This window comes from Grammomys surdaster, unplaced genomic scaffold, assembly GCF_004785775.1.
Source record: "Grammomys surdaster isolate TR1022 unplaced genomic scaffold, NIH_TR_1.0 129, whole genome shotgun sequence".
Classification (NCBI taxonomy): domain Eukaryota; kingdom Metazoa; phylum Chordata; class Mammalia; order Rodentia; family Muridae; genus Grammomys; species Grammomys surdaster.
The window spans coordinates 1,842,825-1,864,673 of record NW_021604587.1 but is presented as its reverse complement, the minus strand read 5'-3'; the positions used below and the strand labels follow the sequence as shown (position 1 = coordinate 1,864,673).

Sequence of the window (21,849 nt, the reverse complement as noted above, 5' to 3'; positions counted from 1 at the left end):
GAGAGAGAGAGAGAGAGAGAGAGAGAGAGAGAGAGAGAGAGACTCCTTTTGCCCAGCCGGCTGCCTTTTTACCTTCTAGCCTCAATGCTGGAGGTCTGGAGAACCACAGACACTAGATTCAAAATGACTGACTTTCAACCTCCAGGCATCTTAGAGATTGTTGGGCTCTGAAGCCACGGTGAGACAGTATAAAAAGACGTGTGCCCCCTGAGATGCTAACCCGCAGGACCATGCATGCTCAAGCGACAAGCTCAGTTCTCAGTGGAGAAAGGACAGATTGCAACCTCTGTGGACTGTGTGCACTTGCCTGTCCTCCTAGCCGAGCCTTGGTGGCTAGTACTCCAAGTTTGTACTTTCTAATCATTCACCCAGAGCCATGATCAAGAAACCAAGAACTATCCAGCTCCAGAGGATCCGGTCTCAGGTCAGAGGGATGGAAAAGATGGGGCATCAGTAAGGAAAAGGGTGGATTGCCTAGGATCGCCAGTAGCTCCACTTCCCTGGCTTTTAGGACTAAAGAGGTTGGAGCAAGGACCAGCAACATCTGGTTCAGTGCCCAGGACCTGGCCAGTTTCTATAGGCAGGCAAAGCCTCAGAAACCCTAATGTTAGCTCTCCCACCCTTCATCCCGGCGCTCTGGCCTTGAAGAGGTCAACTAGGCCTCAACTTGGTACACAGATATTGAGAAAGTGGTGCAAAGAGAAAGCCATCAGACTCAACCTCAGACGCCCCCCTCCCCAATCCCCTTAGCCAGAGGTAAATTAAACGTAACAAAGTGATAGCCATCAAGTGTAGTGGTTTCAACAGCTTTTCAGGCTGAAGGAGCCACTCGTAGATTTGGGCGAGTGAGGGGGGCTTGCTCTCCTTGTTTGGCATTACCCAAAGTCACTTTCCCTCCCCCTGTTGGGGATTCAGAGAGCGCACAGAAGCCCGAGAGAGCCAGAGCCGACAGGGGCTTTGGACCACTGGCTATAGCAGGCTGAAAGCTAAGCTGCTCTGGTCCTGCAGTGACTCTCTGGCTCTGCCCGCATGAGGCCTATCCGGTGCGCTCCTCCACGGTCTGGGTAACCCAGGCCACTGGGCTGGGGGAGGAAACGCCAGTACAAGCCTAGAGTACAGCCGGCCTAGGCTCCAGATTTAAGGTTGACCGCCTCCAGCAGGGAGACAAAGTAACAAACTGAAGAACTGGGCTTGGTTTTTGGTGTTTGTTTGTTTGTTTTTTTAACACAGGATTTTTATTAAAATTCTTATTTAAAAAAATGGAAAGCTTTCAGCGCCCGGCGCTCTGGGGGAACCACGTGGAACTGCTGCGTTCCAAGCTCCGGGTCACAGGAGATGGAAAAGGGGCTCCGGGGTTGTTTTCCCTACGCATATTTTCCTTTTTCATAGTTGAAAAATGTTTGCACTGAACAAATTAAAAATAAAATAAAAATTAAAAAACCGATGCAACTCAAACATAACCCACCCAAAACAAACGACAAAGAGAGTCAGGCCCGATGGGGATACAGGCCCATCCACAACGTCATTTGGCAACGATCACTAGCGATATTTACAACGAAGAGAGGAAATTTGCCACCAGTTGTCAGAACGTGTACATGGCCATAAATATTTAGCATTTTCTTATAAAAAAAGAAATCCTCTATATTTTAAAGTGTTCTCCACTTGCTTTAGAAGGCTGACAATATCGCTACTCACACAAACATAGTTTACAAAATTCACGAAAGCAGTGCGGGGGTGGGGTGGGACGGGGTGGGGGCTGGCTTGTCCTTTCTCTTTTCAAGTGACAACGTTAACGTTGGGATAGTTTGGTCCCCTCAGGGAGAGGCAAAGAAGCGAAGCTGCACAACATTCTGTAAACACGGCTTAGAGTTCTACCCTCTCCAAAAGTTCAAAGGAGAGAGCGATGGAGCAGAGTGGATGGAATCTGCCACTCGAGGAGGCACAGGCAACCTCCCGGTGCCTCCTCAACTGAGCTGAGAGTCCGACTCGACTCTATAATAATAATTATAATAATAATAATAACAACCGTGGTAAGGATCGAGTCCTCCTCGCCACTGCCGCCGCTGGGGTGGGGCCAGGGCCTAAGGCCTCCAGTCTTGGAGGGGCGGCGCTCACCAAGTCCACTGCTGGGCCTGGACCAGGGGGTGTGCTGTCGGGTACTGGGGGGTGCTGGCCGAGCTGTACTGGGCGTTGTACTGCATGTGCTGCAGCGACTGCGCGCTGTAGGCGGAAAAGGGGATGCCTGCCTGGAAGGTGGCGGCTGCCAGGTCCTGGGCTTTGAGCGCGTGGCACGGTTTGCCGTCCCTGACCAAGACCGGCACTGCCACACGGCGCGGCGAGGGCAGAGGCGTCACCTCCATACCTTTCTCAGCCCGGGCACGTTTCATCTTGTAGCGATGGTTCTGGAACCAGATCTTGACCTGCGTGGGCGTGAGACGGATGAGGCTGGCCAGGTGCTCGCGCTCGGGCGCCGACAGGTACCGCTGCTGCCGGAAGCGCCGCTCCAGCTCGTAGGTCTGCGCTTTGGAGAAGAGCACTCGGCGCTTCCGCTTCTTGCCTGCGTCCCCCCCGCCGCCCTGGGTCTCCTTGTCATTGTCCGGTGACTCGTCAGCCGAGGGCTCTGGGGACTTGGAGCTCGAGTCTTGGGGGGGAGCGCTGGCCGCCAGCCCGTGCACTGAGGGGGGGGGAGAGAAGCGCGTCAGGCGCCTGGAGGCCAAGTGCCACCTGGGCCACCTGGAGTCCCAGGGATCGTCCGTGGGGCCTTGGTCCAGCCCAGACCTGCTGCCTTTGCAGCGATCCCCGCCCAAGGAAGCCGTCGGGGTCCGCTAGGGTTCAGAGGAGAGTCTGCGCAGCGGGGGTTCTGAGGCACAAGTTTCTAGGGGTTCCCTCTATTCAGGAGAATTTAGTGCGAATCAGAGTGTGGATGGTCATCGAGGGTTAAGGGCTCTGGTCCCCTTAAACCGTTTCCTCTCTGGAGAGACGTGGGCAGATTTTTAAAAGGAAAACCTCACAATCCCAGCATTGATGGATTTGGCGGGGTAAAGCAGGTTTGGGGGGCTTTCGCTTTTGCTTTCGGGCTTTCTGGACGGACGAACGGACACACACACGCACACACACACACACACACACACACACACACACACACGCCGCGGGCACCACACATATTTTTTCCTTTCCCTTTTTTTTTTAACAATTATGCAGGGGCAGGGATGAACTATTAGACCCAAAGCCTCCTCTACCCTCTACCGCTAGCCCGAACTTGACAAGGGATGCCTGCTCCAGGGGGCAAAGCCAATTCCTCTGGGGCATCTGAGTCCAAGGTTCTCCGGCCAGAGCTATAAGTCCGGTTGACAAGTCTAACCAGCTTTTTGAAAGCATCTCTCTTGTCCTTTGCTTTAATTTCTCCCGTAGAAAATATATGACATCAAGTATTTTGCAGGGACTGGGGAGGGATGTCTATCGGAAAGGGAAAAGGACATACGAGGAAACAAATGTTTCAAAATCTAGGGATCCAGGATGGGACTTGGACATTAAATGGCTTCTTCCCCTTAACGCCCAGAGTCCACCCGGGTCACTGCCTCAGCAATGGAGGCAGCCACAGCCGTTGCGGCCAAGTTTCGCTACTTACGGGAGTACTGGAGGCCCTCTGTGCTGGCCAGCCAGCGAGTGTAGGGGTTGTCGCTGCTGTCGTAGAAAGGACTTTTAAGGGGCAGGCTCTGCACAGCGTCCAGGGCGCCCTGCCCCAGCGGCCCGGCCCTCTTGGCGGGCTCCGGCCCTTCGCTCTCCTCCTCCGGTCCTTCGGCCACCGAGCCTTCTTCATCGTTGGTGTCCGGAAGGTCCAAGATGTCCTTGACTGAAAACCCCGTCTTTGTGTTGGTCAGCGACATGGTTCCGGTCCCCGCAATTTATGCCACAAAGTTGTAGCCTCACTTGGTCAATTCGTGACTCTCCCCAGCCCCGGCGGGCGGGGGAGGGGGTTAAGGAAAGGAATGGGGGAAGGGATGGGGGATGGGTTTTAATTATTGGGATAATTATTATTTAAAATGAGAGGACAACTCTGGGAAAAGGGAAGGGGGAAAAATAATAAAGCCCACCCGGCGCCTCTCTTTTCTCGGAAAGCACGCAGAAATGTAGGCTGTGACTGGCGGCCTGCGCGCCCAGCGCCGCGCGGCCTCAGTTTGTAACTCCAGGAGAGGTGCCAAGGTGCCGTCAGCTCCGGCTCCGGCGGCCGCTCCGCGCGCGGTGGCGGCTGGTGGCGAGGAAAAAATGGGCCATTGCCCGAGCGATCAGTCCATATAAGGCTGGGCTCCACTCACGAACCTGGGGAGGGGGGAGGGGGAGAAAGAGGGAGGGAGGAAAAGAGGGAGGGGATCGAGGGAGCGAGAGAGGGGTGAAAAAAAGGGGGGAAGAGACATTAAAACCGCAAAGGTTGGCCACGTGTGGGCGGGTCTTGGGAGTCAAGTGGATGAAGACAGTATTTGCAGATGTGAAATTGTGGGTTTTGGGGAGCTCTGCGCTCCCAGCCAACGGCCCTCTAGAGCAAGATGAGAGGTGTAACGTGTCAATTAATTGCAAAGATGGGGAGAGCTTTTTTTCTCCCTCAGTATTTACATACAAAGGACCACCGCGTCGCTCGCGAGTCCACACACTTGAAAGAGCCGTTTTAACAAATTGCATCTTAAGGGAGGGGGGGTTGGGGTGAGAAAGAAAACAAAACAGAAAGGGGGGGAGCAAAGAATCCTTTTTAACATTCACAGGTTCCTACCTCTCCATGCCCCGTGCACAAGTCCCCCCACCCCAGCCCCCCAACCAGCCAGAAAATTAGCGTTTTGTGGTGCCTTTGGAAAAGGGGGGAGGGGGTGAAGGCCGAGCCGCTGAAATCTCTCCTTTCCATCGCTGGTGGTTCCCTAAACAAGATCCGGTTCAAATGGCAAGAGCCCAACTTCTGTAAGCCTCCTAGGTCAATATTTTGGTTGAAGCTTAAGGATGAGTACTAGAAATGACAAGTCAAGTAATTGATTCTAGTTAACAGCGAAAGAGCTGGAAACCCAGGAGAGGAATAGGCTTGGACATGCCAGAGCTACCACTGAGGATCACCCCCCTCCGGCCGCCTTTTATTTGCTAAAGACTCATTTACACCCCCCCCTCCAGCCCCCAATTTCCTAGCGGAGGAAGAAGACTGGACCTCCACTTTCTGCTCTGCGGGCGGTCTAGGGAAGGGAGGGGCGGGAGCCTGCCGCTCTAGCAGTGGCAGGGTTCGGACCTGCGCCCTAGCGCCTTGGCCTCTGCTTATTTCCAGCTGGCGAAGGGAAGAGCCTGGGTCTCCGGCTACCTTTTTATTATCCCAGCCTCTCCCCGTCCAACCTTCAGCTAAAGGTGGAGCGGCGGGAAGAAAGAGAGGCGGTAGTGTGTGTGTGTGTGTGTGTGTGTGTGTGTGTGTTTGCACCTCCGATCCGGGTGAAGACCCAGAAAGCTACGGAGAAGAGGTCGAAAGGGCTAGCGGATGTTGCTGCGTTGTCTTTGAGTTTGCTTCTTTCGTGCAAATGTTTTAGTTTCTCCAGTTTTGTTTTCCTCCGGGAGTGCGCTAAGGGCGTGCTCCAGGCTTCCAGTAGGCACTAGGTTAGTGTGAACTTTCCAACAACCTCTTTCAAACCTAGGGGCTGAACTTCTCTGAGACGGGAAGGAAAACGCTGTATCTCACACACCCTTCATCCTATTTAAATTTAGGAGGTACGAGGCAGCAAACTGTCCTTGTTTGGGTTGGCGAAGCAGAGCGCTCAGGCGCCGAGTCCTCCAAGCGCACAGCTGCTTGGGCCGCGGCTGCGCCCCCACCACCCCCGGGTTTCTCGAGCCTTGTGACAGCGCCTCACTCCGAGCTGCTCAGCGGCTTTCTGCAACTCTCGCTGCCTCGCCCCCAGTATGTGACGTGGGTGACAATGGCCCAGGTTGGAGCGAGCCCCACGTCGGCGCGTCCTGGGTGGTCGGACCCGGGCAAACACAAATACAAACCGATTGCTAAGCTGCGGACAATGAGGGAAATGTAGACAAATGTCCCGCTCCCGTTGGAAGCCTTTGTCCAGGCCCGGTTTTTGCATTTATTTCAGTGGCGAAATAATACATGATTGACGCTCTCTTTCAATGTGTCCTAACTGTTTGGAATAAATCTAAGGTTGTCCCTAGTTGTCATGGCATTCAACCCTTTTCAATGGACTATCTCTTCATTCATTTCTGAATCCGTCCACAATATTAAGGAAACCCCTGCATGTCGATGTTCCCCATTCCTCTTTCTCCTACTTTTCTTTTCTCCTTTCTTCCTCCTTCCCCCCCCCCCGCAAGAATTAGTATCTGGTTTGAAAAGTGTTCCTTAAACTCATTACTTTCTGTGTCTTTTTCCCCCTTCTATTTTTCCAGCTTCGTTCTCAGCTTTAGTGCCTGTTCCCTCTCCCTCCCTCCTTTCAGGCTGGGGCTCCCTGCCCTGCAGGGTGGGAGGGGGGAAAGTCAGCTTTCCAGAAGTTGGAGATGGGGTGGGGGAAAGAACCCAGTTTGGATCCAGGGGCAGGATGGGCTTGCTACACTATTGTTACTCAGTGGCTAAATAAATACTGGGGAGAAATAGTTTCTCAACTCAAGCATTGCAGGAAAAAAAATTTCTCCCTTTGTTCCTCCTCCTACTTCTCCGTTTTAGAGGAGGGGGACTTCTTTGAGGATCAGGGGAGCCTCTTTGGGGGTGGGGGTGGGGCCAGAGGACTACTTGGTTGGATCAGGCCAATTCTTGAAGTGGGTAGAAAAGGGGTCGCTTGTTACCAGTCTCAGAGGCATCTTTAAGTCTTTGATGTGGGTGTTCCTCTGGGAGCTACCTAGAGCCTGCTCATTTCCTTGTTAGAACTACCTAACACTCTTCTCCAACTTTACTCTCTGGCTTTTCCTAGGCATAGTGGGCCTTTCTTCTTAGAAGCAATCAGTGGCTATTGACCATGCCCCCTTCCCAGCAAAGAGCACCAGAGAATTGTTTGTTTTCCTCAGGGAATCCTGGGAATTAATGGTGGGGAGGGAGTGCTTGCTTGGGTGCTTTGAGACAGACGTCTCTCAGCCCCAGTTCACTGAGGCAGCACAAGTTCACAGAGGCCGGGGTTGTCAGGACACCCACTCTTGGGTCTCAACTAAAGCGGACTATATGGCAGCTCAGCCCACAGGCACTTTTTCTGGATTACCTCAGGGCCCATCCTTCCCCCTGAGGACTCAGGAAGCCACCTGGCTCTTGTCCAGCCCCACCCTCACCTCTTACACCAAGCTTTGGAGGTCTGTGGGCACTGGGCAGCCGGACAAGAGGGCAAGAGAAACTCAGGCCTTGCCTTCAGCTGCGAAGCACCACAGCATGACAGGCTCTTTCTATCTTTTCCTAGGGGACCCAGGGAGTTCTGTCACCCTTTCGTGGCCCCTGGGGTTTCCTCATCTGCTTCCAAAGCGTTAACATTTGCAATTGAAAAGACGAAGGAAGCCCGCTGGGTACACGTAATTGAGGGGGAGAAACCGGGCTTGTTAGGAGAAGATCATAAAATGCAAGTCCCCCAGGGGTAGCTTGCAGACGTGGGAAGGCCTGCACAGACACAGCTGGAGGCAGGGGACCAGTCTCCCGCCTGGAAGAGCAGCTCCACCGTCCTCTAGACTTCTCGGGCTGGGCTCAGGGTCAAAAGAATGGACGGGTCAGAGGCAAAGGAATTTCTAACCAAATTCTAACAAGCAGTGTATTCTAAGGACATCCCAAAGGCCTCCCAGAGAGAGTCACAGCTAGGCCTTTAGACTATCTTCATGGCGAAATCCTACATATCCAGCAGGATGAGAGGACCCAGTCGCGTGCTCCTTCCTTCTTAGAAGAGTCTGGTATCAATGCCCCACCATACTGATTTTGCCAATTCAGGATATGCGAGTGCCTGCTTGTGCTGGCACCAGTTTCAACTCTGCAAGGACCTGCGCTAGTCTTGTCCACGCGGAATTCTTTAGTAAGCTCTTTCCAGGCTCTGTCTTTGAGGGCAGGAGACAGCGTTTTGAGTGCAGTCAAGTTTGTGTTTGGGCTCAGCTGCTGCAGCAGTCGGTCGGCCTCGAGTCTCGCTCTAATGGGCCTTCTTCTGATGTTGCAAACTTAGGGAGTTGAAGCGGGCACTAAAGTTCTACACGGAGCTACCCTGGGCTAGAGGGAGACCTGGCTGGCATCTTTGGTGGAGTAGCGCACACTTCTCCTGGGTCAGCCTGACATCTGGAGCCCTGCTCCAGCAGTCTTTTGGGCTTTATCTTCAGACTTTCAGTCTCCCAACCCTTAGAAGGGGCGCAGCGAGTTACCAGCGAGCGACAGGAGGAAGGCCCCTTTCTCCCAGAAGCTACAGAAGAACTTTCCTTGTGATGTTTGGGGGCGCAGAGGGGTCGGGGGTGAAGGCTCATCTGGCTTCTGTTGTTGAGCCCTGGAACAGACTGAAGCACGGGCTCAGGCGGCTGGAGAGCACGGCCGCCGAGTTGAACAATCGCTAGAGGCCCAGGAGGGGAGGAGAATGTACACAGGCTAAGTGGCTCCACTCCAGGACAAGTGGCCCTCTAAGTCGGCCGGTGTTTACCTGTTTACTTTCCAGGTAGCTCAAACACGAGTGCCCTTTTCTGCGCTCAGGAGCAAGGGGCCGCCTACCTGCGACCTGCTTTCAGGGCGTCTCTCCTTTCCGCTGGGTGGCTTTACGCCCCCTGTTGGGGAGGGGTGAATTCTAAATTCCTGCAAAAGCGCCAAGGAAGAGTGGTAGTTTGGGAAAATCCAAAGAGGCTTTGGCATTTTCCTCCCTTTGGCAAGAGCCTCCCTGTACGTATGGATGAAACAGCGCTTCTAGCCCTACTCCCCCATCTCGGCTGGGCTTGGTTGTCCTCTTGGGACTTTTGAGTTCACATCTCCCCCTTTGAAGTGATGAAAGCTTGCTGGGTAGATGCATTCTCCAGAGGAAGGAAAGACGGATGAAGTCCTAGGGGCGGGGATGAGGGTGGGAATCTTGATCCAAAAGGAGCAGGCGACCCTGAAGTGTCCAAAGCTTCAGCTATCCTCAGGGACCCCTCGTCCTCCACACCTACAAAGCACTTCCAATCATGAAAAATACAAGGTCTCTTCCCTTCATTTGGAAACATTATTTGTTTGACTTCATTTCTTTTATTATTTTTCTTCCTTTTTCTCTTCTTCTTCCTCCTCCTCCTCCTCCTCTTCCTCCTCCTTCTTTCTTCCTTCCTTTCTTTTTTTCCTTTTGGAATAAAAGGGGGCTGAAAAGAAACCCCCTTGCTGGTAGAGTATGTGGCTCAGCTCTCAGGCCCCGCACACCCCAGCTCAGATAACAACCTTCAAGTGGATTAGTTTATTGTCCGGTTAGTGCTAAGGTGCAGGCGTTTGTCTTCTTTCACTCTCGAAACAAAGCGGCGCACCTTCCTGTTCCAGCAAGGATTAACGGGCGCCCACACAAAGGTTTTGTCCGAGGAGAAAGGTTTATTTTATCTCTGGTTGGAGGCAGAGAGTGGTATGCACTCCAAATAGAGGGGCATGGAAAATGGCTCCCATTCTAATTCCTGTGGGCGGCCATAAAGATCATCTTAAAAAAAAAAAAAAAAGACATCCTCCAAAACAGGCCCCAGGGAGGTTTGGCAAGAGCTGGGGTTGCAAGAGGTTGGGGTGTCAGCTCTGCCATTCCATGTGAAAGAAATTCTGGCACTGTGGCCCAGGAGTACCACCCAGCTTCCTTCCAAACCCAGAAAAAGAAGTTGGGGGTGGGGAGGATTGTGTAAAGTCAGCTCTAGCTTCAGTTGGTTGGCTTGTACCTTTGCCCCTGGGGCAAGTGCATTGATAGAAGCTCTGAGGACACTGCAGGGAGGCCAGGCGTCTAGCAGGGAAGAACCTGACCTCACCAGCCGTATAGAGCAGTACGGGCCAGGCACGGAGGCTGGCTGAACTGTAGGCTCAAGCTTAAGTTGAGTTTTCCTCTCTCCTTCCTTCCTCCCTCCCTCCTCACCTCCCTCCCCCCGCTTCCTTTCTCCCTTCCGTCCTCTCTTCCTCCCTTCCTCTCTTCCTTCCTGTCTGGCTTTGACACATACCATGGCATTAATTTTTTAACAGCAGGAAAAGAAAGATGAAGGGTACTAATCAGACAGAGTCCCCCAAGTCATCAAGAAAGTGGGGTCAATAAGTTTTCCAAGCTTACGATCTGAGCTCCAATCATGTTATAGGAAATGCTGAGCTCTCTTCCCTTTAGAGTGGCAGCTAAGCAGTGAAAACTGATCAGACCTAGTCGTGAGACCTACAGCCTGGGGTCCCCGAGCAGATAAATGTGGATACAGGAGAAAGAGAACTAAGAGATGCAGCCCCCCCTTCTTTTTCGAGGCAAAATATACAACACATTACCGATTATCTGCCCCCACCAAAGGGAGTATTTCCCTAAGATGTAAATTGTCATAGAAATTGGGATTTCTTGTATTAATCAGCCTCATTGTGTGGGCGTAAGACCCCGAGGGTATATGTTAGGACTTTGATAAATGAACTTTAATGAGATCTTTGAAAATGCATCCAATAAACTAAGAGGCGAGAAAAGCCGTTTAACTTTCATGGATGTTAAATTGAACACGAAATGTAGCTCTGGGCGGACTACAAAATGGAACGGGCCTCCCTCCAATATTTTCTTTAAAAATGTAGCTTTAAGCCCCCCTCGGGCCAAAGGAGCCTTGTTCCAGCCAACCCATTATCATCCCTTATTGGGAAACCAAACGACACGTCCCCGCGGGCGAACCCCTGTGCTTTATTCGTTAGCACAGCCCTAATGATTAAATATGGCACAATGAGATTACCCGTCATCACTGTTGCCTTCAGGAACGTTCTTCCAGCCAAACCCAACCTTCCTTGATAAAGGCAATTCCAATGCGGGAGATTCGGGTTTCTCAGGGAAGCCAGGCGCTGAAAGCACTTTCTAATCTGAATTTACTCCTTAGCACGTGACAGAATCATTACCACAGACTTTGGGAACCAAGCTGCTGCTCATAACCCGTTAGCATTCAGCACTTCAAACCAGACCAGGCGGGCTGATGGGCAACGCAGTCACCCGTGCGAGAGCAAAGCAAGCTCTTAGTCGGAGCTAAGTGCAGGGAAAGACAGACACACACCCGCGGGGGCCTCCGGCACAGAGCACAGAAAGGGGGCGTCTGAGTCTCTGCCTTATCCCTCCAACCTGAGCACCAAAGGTTTCCCAGAAAGCAAGGTCTCTTCTCCATCCCGAGTGCCACCAAAGTGGAGAAGGCGCGAGAGGCATAGAAAGGCCTGTTTGTGAGTCTGCGTGTTGGGGAGGGGAGGGCATGGTAGGATCAGTGGAGGGGGTCTTCCAGCAGACACCCTGACTTAAACAGGCCCCACCAAGGTTCATTTCTGATCCTCTGGCGATCTCTACCGTCACAAATGAGAACTGTCCAGAGCCCAGTGAGGCCCAGGAGACACTAATGTTTCAAGCAGCAGGTTTTCTTCGCTTCCCCGGCGATCACCGTCTACAGCTCTAGCCCCCAACCCTGTGGGTCCTTGACACTGATTCCCGCCGCTCACCCTCCAGCTCCTTACGGCTCCCGGAGCCACTCGCGTGCCAGTTCCGCCCCAGAAGGAACCTTCCTTCCTCTTTAGGCGCCATCTCCAAATTCCTTGGGATTCTGGCCTCTGCTTACCAAGCTGAATCGTGAGTCACCAGCGACGCACACGGGGAGACTCACCCCTCAGAGGTGGGGGGCGCGGCGTGTCCTTCCTTACTGCAGCCAGCAAAGTCGAAGAGCCCCGGGGGGTGGGGGGTGGGGAGGAAGCTGGCAAGGCGCTGGACGCGCCCGCTCCGCCTCCCACTCCCCGCGCTGCGGGGACAGCACCGCGGCGATTCAACACCCGCCTTTATCTAGTCCTCCACCTACTGGGACGCCCCCTCCCGCTGCGCCCTTCCCCCTACCGCAGGCCTCTCGGGCGGGGCGCGCGGGTCTGCCGGGCTCGACGTGGGCGGGGGGGGGGTGTAGCTGTGGGAGCCGCTCCTGCCCACGAAGCTGGGGGGGACTTCCGCAGCCGCCCAGCTACCCCCAACCCCCAGCCCCCAAGGCAGCCCCACGTGCGGTCAGGTGCGGTTGCCGGAACATCTGGAGTCTGTGGCAGGTAAAACTTTTCTCAACGACAGATGCGACAGGGGTGGGGGAGGGTGGAGGGAGGAGGCTGTCTCTTCCCGAGAGCCTCCTTCCTCTGGTGACCAGCCAAGTCCTTGGAGGGCTTAAGATACCTGGATCTGCCCACCTGCTGCTTCCCGACTCCGTGACTCTGGGACAGAGCCACGTCTCGAGTCCAGAGATGGACGAGTGGGTCGCCGAGTTGTTCAGAGGCTTGGTCCTCGAGGCATAGCGAGGTCCCTGCCCGGAATGTGGTCGCGTCCTGGCGGTAGCAAAGACCGACCCCAGCGCCGGTCAGCCACAGGAGAACAGGCAGTGTGCCCTGGCAGTGGGAGGGGGCTCTGGGCTCCGGGCTCCGGGCTTAGTCTGCAGCCCGGTCCCCGCTAGACAGCCGCTGCCGGCGCCCCGAGAGCACGCATGCATGCAGGACGTGAGCGAGCAGGAGGCTCACCTGGAGTGCGGCGGCGCGGTCCCGCCTCTGCTAGCTTGCTGTTCCTGGCCTCGGGTACTCAGGCCTGCCGCTGGGGAGCCCGGGTTGTGGCACTGCCGGGCGAGCGCCCTCCTTCCAGCTTCGGGCTGGGGCTCCAGCCGCGCTTACTTGCCCGCTCTCGGCCCTGCGGCCGCCGCAACCTCAGCGGAGGGGCCGCTCCCCCGCGCAGCGCTCTGTTTGTTTTTCTAGCCCGACTGACGTGAGTCAAAATATTGGCCATATGTTCAGCGGTAATAAATTGGGTATGAGCGCAAACACACTTGGGCTTCGATGGCTCTTTCAGCTGCCACATGGCCGGCTTGGGAGGGAGGGGGTTTCCACCTTCTACCCTGCCTTGGCCCCTTCTCCCCCAATCCGAGGTGAGATTTCTCTGTGGCATCCCTCTGAGCTAGAGACCCGGGCCCACAGTCTGTCCTAGCACTCGCCCCTCCTCTGTGCCCATCAGTGCCCGGCGCAGTGTAGCTCCTGGCGAGCCCTGGCTGCTGGTTAACAAGGTCGCCATCTATAAATTGCTTGGTCGCTAAGACGCCATAAAACCAAAGGGCCAGATGTGGCACGTTATTTATGTGTGAAAGCGCATTTACTCTAGATACGCGGGTCCAAGGCAGATAGCACTTCGTAGGAGGTCACAGACCTCTGGCCCTCCGCTCCAGTCTCCTCCCCTGGTGCACTACCCAGCCTAGATTGAGGAGTATAAGTCTTCCCAGGAAAGGTGTTGAGCTCTCTGCAGCCCAGGAAGTATTTGTGCCAAGGTGCCACCTGTGCAGGATTAGTCAATCTCACTCCCCACCCCTCTTCAGATCCCCCCTTCTGTTTCCTCTCTCTTGTCCCCCTCCTCATCACTCAAGTCTGGGAGGCTTTGTGGCTTCCTTCCTTCCTTCCTTCCTTCCTTCCTTCCTTCCTTCCTTCCTTCCTTCCTTCCTTTCTTTTTCAGAAAGTCCATGACACCTAGGTCTGACCCAAGAAAGCTAGCCTTGCTCACTTTGTCACCTAGGTAGACTAAGTGTAAGGGGTCCCAGACCCTCTAGGGAGAAATTGACTGAGAGGTGGGAATCAGGACAGGAAGCCTAGGAAGGGGCAGCTCACCTGGAAGGAGAACTGAGGCTCCTCCTTCTCATGGACTGCAGTGTCTCAAGTCCAGGCTGTATTTAAAGTAAAAGCAGCTAAGGCCCTCCTGGGAAGCCACGCCGCCACTGCTGGCAGCTGCATGTGAAGCCCAGCCAGCCTCATGTGCTTCAGGAAAGGCAAGGCTATATGGTACTATTGGACCATAATAGAAAGCATTTGTCTTGCTTTTCTCCTTCAGAAGGCAGTTTGCAGACTGTATGTCCCCAAGCTGGTCACCTCACACTTCCCTCACATGAATTCATTAAGAGTCATTGTCTATCCTGGCCATTATTTGATTCTTTCTTGAAGTGAACCCAGCTCTCTCTGTGGTTAATAAGCACCGAGCCAGGCCTCCTACCTTCCTTCTCATCTACAAAACACCTGGGGTTCCCTGAATGGCATCTTCCTCCTGGCACAGAAAATAAGAGATGAGAAATGTTACCCTACTGCAGGGAAAAACATAAACATCGGACTTCACTATTACAAGGTACCCCGCCATTGTGTTCCTGGATAACTGTCCTTAGGTGGCTGTTAAGGGTGAGAAATGATGCTATTGAAGGGAAGTGGGAGGGAAAGAAAGAGTGTGTGTGTGTGTGTGTGTGTGTGACATTCAACAGGTCACAAGGGAGCTAGAAAACCCACCTGGACACAAACATGGATAACACCCTGGGGCCCTTAGCAGGAGAATCCTGAAATCTCTAGTTACTGTAGAAAAATCTAAATAGACCTTCAGGCCTTCAGGAATGGTTGAGGTTAGAAAATTAGTACTGTCATTAATTTTAAAAAATCATTTCTGGGGGTTTAATCCAGGTCTTATACAACCTAGGCCAGCACTGTACCACAGAGATGAAGCTAGCCTCCTTGAATATGAAGTCATTACTTAGGTTTAAAAACTGAAATATAGAATCTTTGGATTTTTTTTTTTTACTGCCTTCAAGCATAGAGTTCAAGACCCTAGAGTTTGTGATGCATTGTTTTTTTGGGTGAACTTCCTGCTACATGTCCAACATTAGACAAAAGGAGTTGATGGCAGGCCTTTACATTACATTAGCTGCCTTGTGATACGACTCTCCCACTGGTATCACAGACATCTGTGAGGCTGAGTTCTGAGATGTACAGGGGAACTTTGAAGCTTGGTATTTGTTGGGCTCAGTGAAGAAGTCAGACTGAGAGACATGAAGCACCAAGTTTTCCAGGCAGGCTTCATCTTATCCCCCATAGTGGCAAACCCCATTTAGAAAGAGCAAATGCACTGAAGCATCACCCTTCTAATCGTTAATAAGAATTCGCTACAAAAAGGATGCAGTGAGGAGCAAGCTGCAGATGGAACACAACTGCTTCACTGCATCCCCTCAAGGGTCCTGTGTTTCTTCAGAAACCCATTGCAAAACCTGGCCTCATTAAACACTTCAGACCTACACGGGATTCACCAAGTTCTGATCCCCCTCCCCCTCTCTCACCGCTATACCCCTGAGACAGAGTTTCTCTGTGTAGCCGTGGCCATCCCAGAACTTACTCTGTAGATCAGGCTAGCCTCCAATTTGTAGAAAACCTCCTGTCTCTGCCTCCCAAGAGCTGAGATTAAAGGCATGGACCACTACCACTTGGCCAAGCCCCAAGCTTTATAATGCTATTATTATTTTGGAAATGTTCCAGTCTGATCCAAGGCCTTGAACTTCACAGAATCTTTGTGCTGCAGAAGTTCTTTCCCACAAAGTTCCCTAAAGTGTCAGTTCTGAGAACACATATGGTTCTTCTCTGGGAGAGAGCAGTTCTCAGAATTTACAAGTAAACATTCACCAGTTGTGCATCTTTGACTTTTGCAGGTACCTCTGTTGTTCCTCCTGACTCCTGTTTTAAGTGGGTGCATACTGGCCTACCTCACGAGTCTTTCTCAGATCCCACCTCCATGAGCGTCTCTCTGGACACCATTCATGTTACTTACACAAGGCACTCATCCTTGGTGAGACTGGCTATGTAGCAACTCAATGCCTGGGAGAAGCAAACATTTCTTACTAAGAGAACCATGGTATTATACTATTTGACTGCCTGGTTGGGTCTGTGGGTTTTGTTTCTTCTTGAGACATAGTCTGTCCAATGTAGCCCAGGGTGGAGTTGAGCCTCCTGTTGCAATCACACCATCACACTTAGCTGTGCAATTGTCTTTTTTTTTTTATGTCCAAAGGTATTTTAACTCAATTCAAAACACACTGGAGTTCTTTGAAGGCATACCTGCATCTTTTCCTCTATGTGAAAGAGTTGGCAGCATGGGCCAAGTCTCCAAAAGGTAAAAATCCATGCATTTGGGAACCGAGCTAGGTAAGTGGTGAGCACTACCGGGAGCAAAGACTGCAGGATGTGGAGATCTGTGGGTGAGACGAAATATTCCTAATGGTAATGGGTGCATAATGCTGCAAATAGACCACAGTTGACCCAAACTGCACACACAACAGATAGATGGTGTGGTTCATGAATTTTGTCTCAATGAAGATGCTTAAAGACCAACATCTCTTTTCTTCATCTGGGCTAGGAAATAGGAGGGGTGGAAATGAAACTGGGGGAGAACAAGAGATTCTGAGCATACTTTCCCATCTTCCCACCTTTATTCTAGCTAGTTTTGAAGCAAAGTTTCATAATGTGGCCCAGGATGGTCCCGGAATTATAATCCTACTGCCTCCATGCCTCCTAGTCCACGTATTCCAAATGCCTTCAAGAACACAGGAGGTTGAGCGTGTAGCAGGACGCACATCCGTCTACTACCCGCTCCCTGGAGTCAACCTCGATTAATGTTTTGCCATATACATTTACTATCCTAAATGCACCTTATCTTTGCAGAACTACTCAGCATTAGAATTTCAGGCATCCTGACAGGTTCCCCACCGGATAGTGCAGCATGTATTTCCCAAGAATGGATCTTCTTCAAGAGAACCACAGTAGCAGTACCACACTCCAGAATATCAATAATATCAATGCCATAATATAATACTGTCTGATAGTCATTCCTTATTTACAGCACTTAAAATTTTACTGAAAACAAAATCTACTTTCATAACGTCTAGGTTTTTTTTTTCCAGATCTAGGACTTATTCCAGGGTTGTATTGGAGCTTTTCCTGGTGCTGGGCATCGAACCATCTACTGCATCTACCACAGAGCTACATTTGGTCCCTGTATTAGAGTTTTTGTTTTTAATTGGTGCTAGGTATTGATCATAGGACCTTGTTATCCTAGGCTATATGATAGGTTTACAGCACTGAGCTATATACCAGCCCTGAATGCTTTGTTAATGTCTTTATTCTTTTAAAATGCATTACATTATTTCTTTGTCAACTACTTTTCTTCCATCCCCTTCTTGTCATTGACTTTGGAGAACCCAAAGTCTTTTTCTTCAATCCATCCTTTTGATGGCAGTGAGGGACACTGTCTCAACTGCCAGTGCTCAGGTCTAAAGAAAGTCCTATTCCATGAGACACTTTATTGTCTTCTAGTAAGAAGATGCATGTAGTAGAAGATTTGAACTTTCAAATGGGCAGTCGTAATCTTCAGCGCCTCTGGCCTACAGGATTATTGCAACTGAAAGCCATGTGTACGCTTAGCAATGCTCTACCTTCGAGCCACACCCTCCCCCAGCCCTGGAACTACTGTATATTTAATATTTGAATACTAAAGATCAGTCTTATTCTTTGGTGTCTGGTCAGAAGTTTCTGTCTGGATGACATAGTTCTCTAATGGAGAGGTCACAGGTAGGAGTGGGGCTGAGTCCCAAAGTTAGTTGTTCTAGGCTCAGGCTAGTTTAGAGGTCGGGTGTTGTTTCTTACAACAACATAGTTGCCCCAGTTCACTGTTTACCTTCCTCACTTCATGAATCATAGACAATGCCCTGCTCACTCTTCTGTCATTTGTTCTTCTTGTGGCAGTGGGGTGAAGGAAGGTGGGGGTGAGCGGAGCCTGTAGAGTGTTCCCCATGAAGGGAGATCTTACCAAAGGAAGCCATATTGTTTGGCATTTACAAATCAGAGAGAAAGAAGCAGTCTGTTTCCTTGGAAGGCATCTGGCCACCCTTGTATCATTGGAAGTAAAATGCAAAGGCACAGAGATCAAGTGCAATTGGTATTTCCTGTAATTATCACCTGTTTACAGCCCCTGATCCTTTTATGTGTTAGGGGTGAAGAGGATGAAGGTAGGAAATTAAACTTCTTTGTACTTCATCCAGAGAGCTTCCCATAGGTGATGGGCAATCCATTGGCTGAATTACAAGTTAGTTTTTGAGCCCCCTAGGGTTTTCTTGGTGAAGTTATATTTATCTGACCCTAGTGAGTTTAGCTCTTTGAGTGATATTTGTGTGTGTGTGTGTGGGGGGGATATTATGGCTGATATCACAATAAAGGAAATGATAAGGTCTGAGCAATTATAGAATCAGAGGAAGAAAAAAATTACATTTGGGACCAATCACAAAATTGTCATCTAGATCATGGTTGTCAAGTTGTAGCTGGTGCTGATGTTGCTGTTGGGGAAAAAAAAACCCTCATCATAAGTCTCAGTGATTCTTTGACAGTTTTCAATTTCAATGGGAAATCATGGAGGTGAATTTGATAAAGGGCTTGGAGATGAAGTAAAGGTTTCTTCCGCCACTCCTGTCTCTTGTCAATTTAGAGATCATCAGAAAGTTTGTAAATCTTGTTGAGTTTAAGACTTTGAATTGTTTGGGCTGCTTTCTTTATTGCAGGGCTGGGTGTTGATACAGCAACCATGTGTGTGATCGACCACTGAGCCACACTACCGGCATCATCTATGGAGTGCTTGTATGGTAAGGACTTTGCATAAGAAGAAACATGTCATTTGCCCTGACATAGAGGAACTACAGTGTCTTTGGTCTTGTTTCTTGAAGAAATAACCCAGTCATTAGTTTCAGAAGTTATTTTTATTTAGGCTCTGTGTTTACTTGGTGCATGAGTTCGCTAGAACTGAGTAACATGTATTGTTCAAAGGCCAAAAGCCCCAAACTCACATGCTAGCAAGTTGGTTCTTCTGCATGTGAGAAGGGAAGAGTCTGCTTCAGGATTCCATCCTTAGCTTAGAGAAGACTGTGTTCTCCCCGTGGATCTTCCATTTGTGCATATTGCACCCTCTCCATCCCCAGACCCTGAAATTGAGGTGATGATGATTAATTCCAGGGCCTTGTGCATACTAGCCAGGTGCTCTAGCACTAAGCTTCAACCTAGCCCTTCTGCTTTTAAGAGTGAAAGTATCCATCACACTTTGGTAACATCCCAGCAACCACCTGTCTACTTGTTTACCTCTGTAAACATCTCCAAATAAGGTTGCATCCCAAAGATAAGTGCCTTGGATGGGATGAGAATCTTAAAGATCATGGAGGGCCCAAAGACCCAAAGCCATATTTAGTCCAATGTCAGTACTGGTCTTGGCTTTGGGTTTAGCTGTGCAGTATTTCATATACATTTAGAAAGCTGCAACTTTTAAGTGGACGAAAGAATTTGAATAGTAATTGTGGTGGTTTGAATATGCTTGGCCCAGTGGTCTTCTTCCTGGCTGCCTTCAGATCAAGAAGTAGAACTTCTTCCTGGCTCCTTCTCCAGCACCATGTCTGCCTGGACAGTGCTGTGCTTCCTGCCATGATGATAATGGACTGAACCTTTGAACCTGTAAGTCGGCCCCAACTAAAATGTTGTCTTTTATAAGAGTTGCCTTGGTCATGGTGTCTCTCCTCAGCAGTGGAAACCCTAACTAAGACAATACTCTTACTATTATTTGGATCAGTGATTCTCAACCTTCCTAATGCTGTGATGCTTTAATATCTTATGTTGTGGTGACCTCCCCCCCCACCCCCAAAGTGGTCATGATCCACAGATTGAGAACCATTGATTTGGATTTGGATTTTCATTTTTTTTAAGTTGTGTCTTTTTGAGACAGCATCTCATTATGTAGTCTAGGGTAGTCCATCTTATCTCAGCTTCCCAAGTGCTGGGATTACAGATGTGCACCCCCATGCTTGGCCTGTGTTGGATCTTCATTGTCCCCCAAATGTTCAGGTGTTGAAGACTTGTTCCCTGTAGTGGCACCATAGAGATTTAGATCTTTTGGGTAATGGGGCGTGCACTATGGGAATCAGTATTGTGGTTCCTCTTTTGAGTTTTTTTTTTTAACTAATACTAATAGGAACTACACTCCTGGAGTGTACCTAAGTATCTGACATCAGTATACCACAGAGATACTTACAAAATATGCTTGTAGCTTACTGGTCATAATAGCAAAACTAGATGCTGCAGCCTAGATTCCCAACAAGAGCTGGATGGATAGAGACAATGTGGTGTATGTACACAACAGACTTTCATTCATTTGTAGAGAAGAGTGAAGTTTTGACATTTGCAAAAAAAAAAAATGGATGCAACTAGAAATCATATCAATCAGATAGGCCAAGTTCAGAAAGAAAAAAAATCACTTTTTGTGATTTTTATGTGAAGACACCTGATGTTGCCTTGTGTTCCCCACCCCCTGAAAGTTAAACATGGAACTTCAAGAGGGGAAGAAAGCATTTGAAGGGTGACGTGAGGGGTAAGAGTGGGTGGCTATGGAGTATGTGTGTCATGAAAGCTGGGACATTGCTTGGGAGGGAGAAGGGGACTGAGGAGATGGGAGAGGTAGGGGAGCGAGGGAAGAGGGAAACAATAAGAACAGAGTGTAACAATATATATATGAAGATATTACAACAAAACTCACCTTACATGCTGAGCAAAATAACAGTAACAAGAAGATCAAATGAGATAGAAGAAAAGAGGCGAGGCCTACAGAGGGGTCTTCAGGCCATCTGAGTGTGCCCTGGACACAGCCCCTTCCTCTTCTTCCATTTTGCTTCTGTTTACTTCACAGACATGAGGTGAGCAGTTGACCTCTGTTTCCAACATGGCCACCCAGCACCCTGCCAAGCAATAGGTCCATCTGTGTGACTACAGTTGGAGATTTCTAAAACTTTTCTCTCTATAAGATCATTTTTTTGTGGGTATTAGTTAAACTGACAGACAGTGGGAGTTAGACAAATTCCTTTAGGAAGATGGGTACATGTGTAGCAACAGCTTGGAGAAAACAACAAAGTTGCTGGGTACTGTGCTTCCCTCTGAGGAAGCAGCTGTGGACCTGGCCTGCTAGAGCTGCCTGCACTGTGTTCAACATCGCTTCTCTTTGGCACTCCTTGGTTGATATTTCACCACAGAACTGCATGTCTCTGATAGCTATATAATTCTCACTGAATTAATGGAAGATTTTAGGCTTACTAATAACTTCCAGTTGAATATTGAGATGTAATTACAACGCTTCTGTCTTCGTCTTCATAGGCTCGTGGCTTTCAGGAGCTCATAGCATACCAAGCAAGGGCTCATTACAGTAATCCTCTTAGCATCACTTGGACCAGAGTTACAAGTGTCATTACTTTCATCTTGTGGGAGGAAAACCTGAGGGACAGAAGAGGAAGGACTATTGTCTAATGCCACAAAGAGGGACAGAAGGGGCCTCACTGTCCCTTTGTGGTGCCATTTATTCTGGAGAATTCTATATTTATCTAGACCATCCCCCAAGGCAGCCCTTCTTTTCTATTTTGGCATCCCCAGTCACTGTTTGTGTATGCTGGCTGGTGTCTGGCCCAGGCACAGTTCTGGCTGAATTGAGAAGAAAAACGACAGAACTTCCATTATAATGCAGTGTTTATTATTGGATCAATATGATCGATGGCCACCTGTCAGATCTGTAACATTATCTGGGAACCAGCAGATGGAGCTGTTACAGATAGCATTCAGAGGTTTGTTTATTCTCCAGAGCACGTGTTTCCATCCTGGGGAAAATACCACTTTATTGTCAGAGCCCTGGCGTTGTTTGCAGCCAGATGTTGAACACACCTCTTCTCTTGGTCCAAGTCTGTGGAATCAAGAGGTCATTTAGGTGCAGGGCCATGGCTTTCACATGAAAGCAGTCTTGTGACAGTCACTGACTTCCCACAGGCCCTTGTGGCCGAGAACAGATGAGTCCTATGCACAACAAGAGTATGACATAAACCATT

The 21,849-nt window shown here is 50.2% G+C and overlaps 1 protein-coding gene across 2 annotated transcripts in view; it reads right to left on the bottom strand.

The window, feature by feature from the left end:
• Nkx2-2 (NK2 homeobox 2) overlaps positions 1–4,267 on the bottom strand; it is an 8,741-nt gene extending 4,474 nt beyond the window's left edge. Inside the window, exons 1-2 of one of the 2 annotated variants that reach the window (XM_028756921.1) lie at positions 3,629–4,267; positions 2,363–2,674 (exon numbers count right to left, since the gene is read on the bottom strand). In XM_028756921.1, the coding sequence (XP_028612754.1) occupies positions 2,363–2,674; positions 3,629–3,887 (571 nt within the window). In that variant the 5' untranslated portion in view covers positions 3,888–4,267. Of the gene's footprint in view, positions 1–1,275; positions 2,675–3,628 lie in introns of those variants that run through there. The other variant, XM_028756912.1, reaches the window with a different exon arrangement.
• Positions 4,268–21,849: the final 17,582 nt, after the last annotated feature.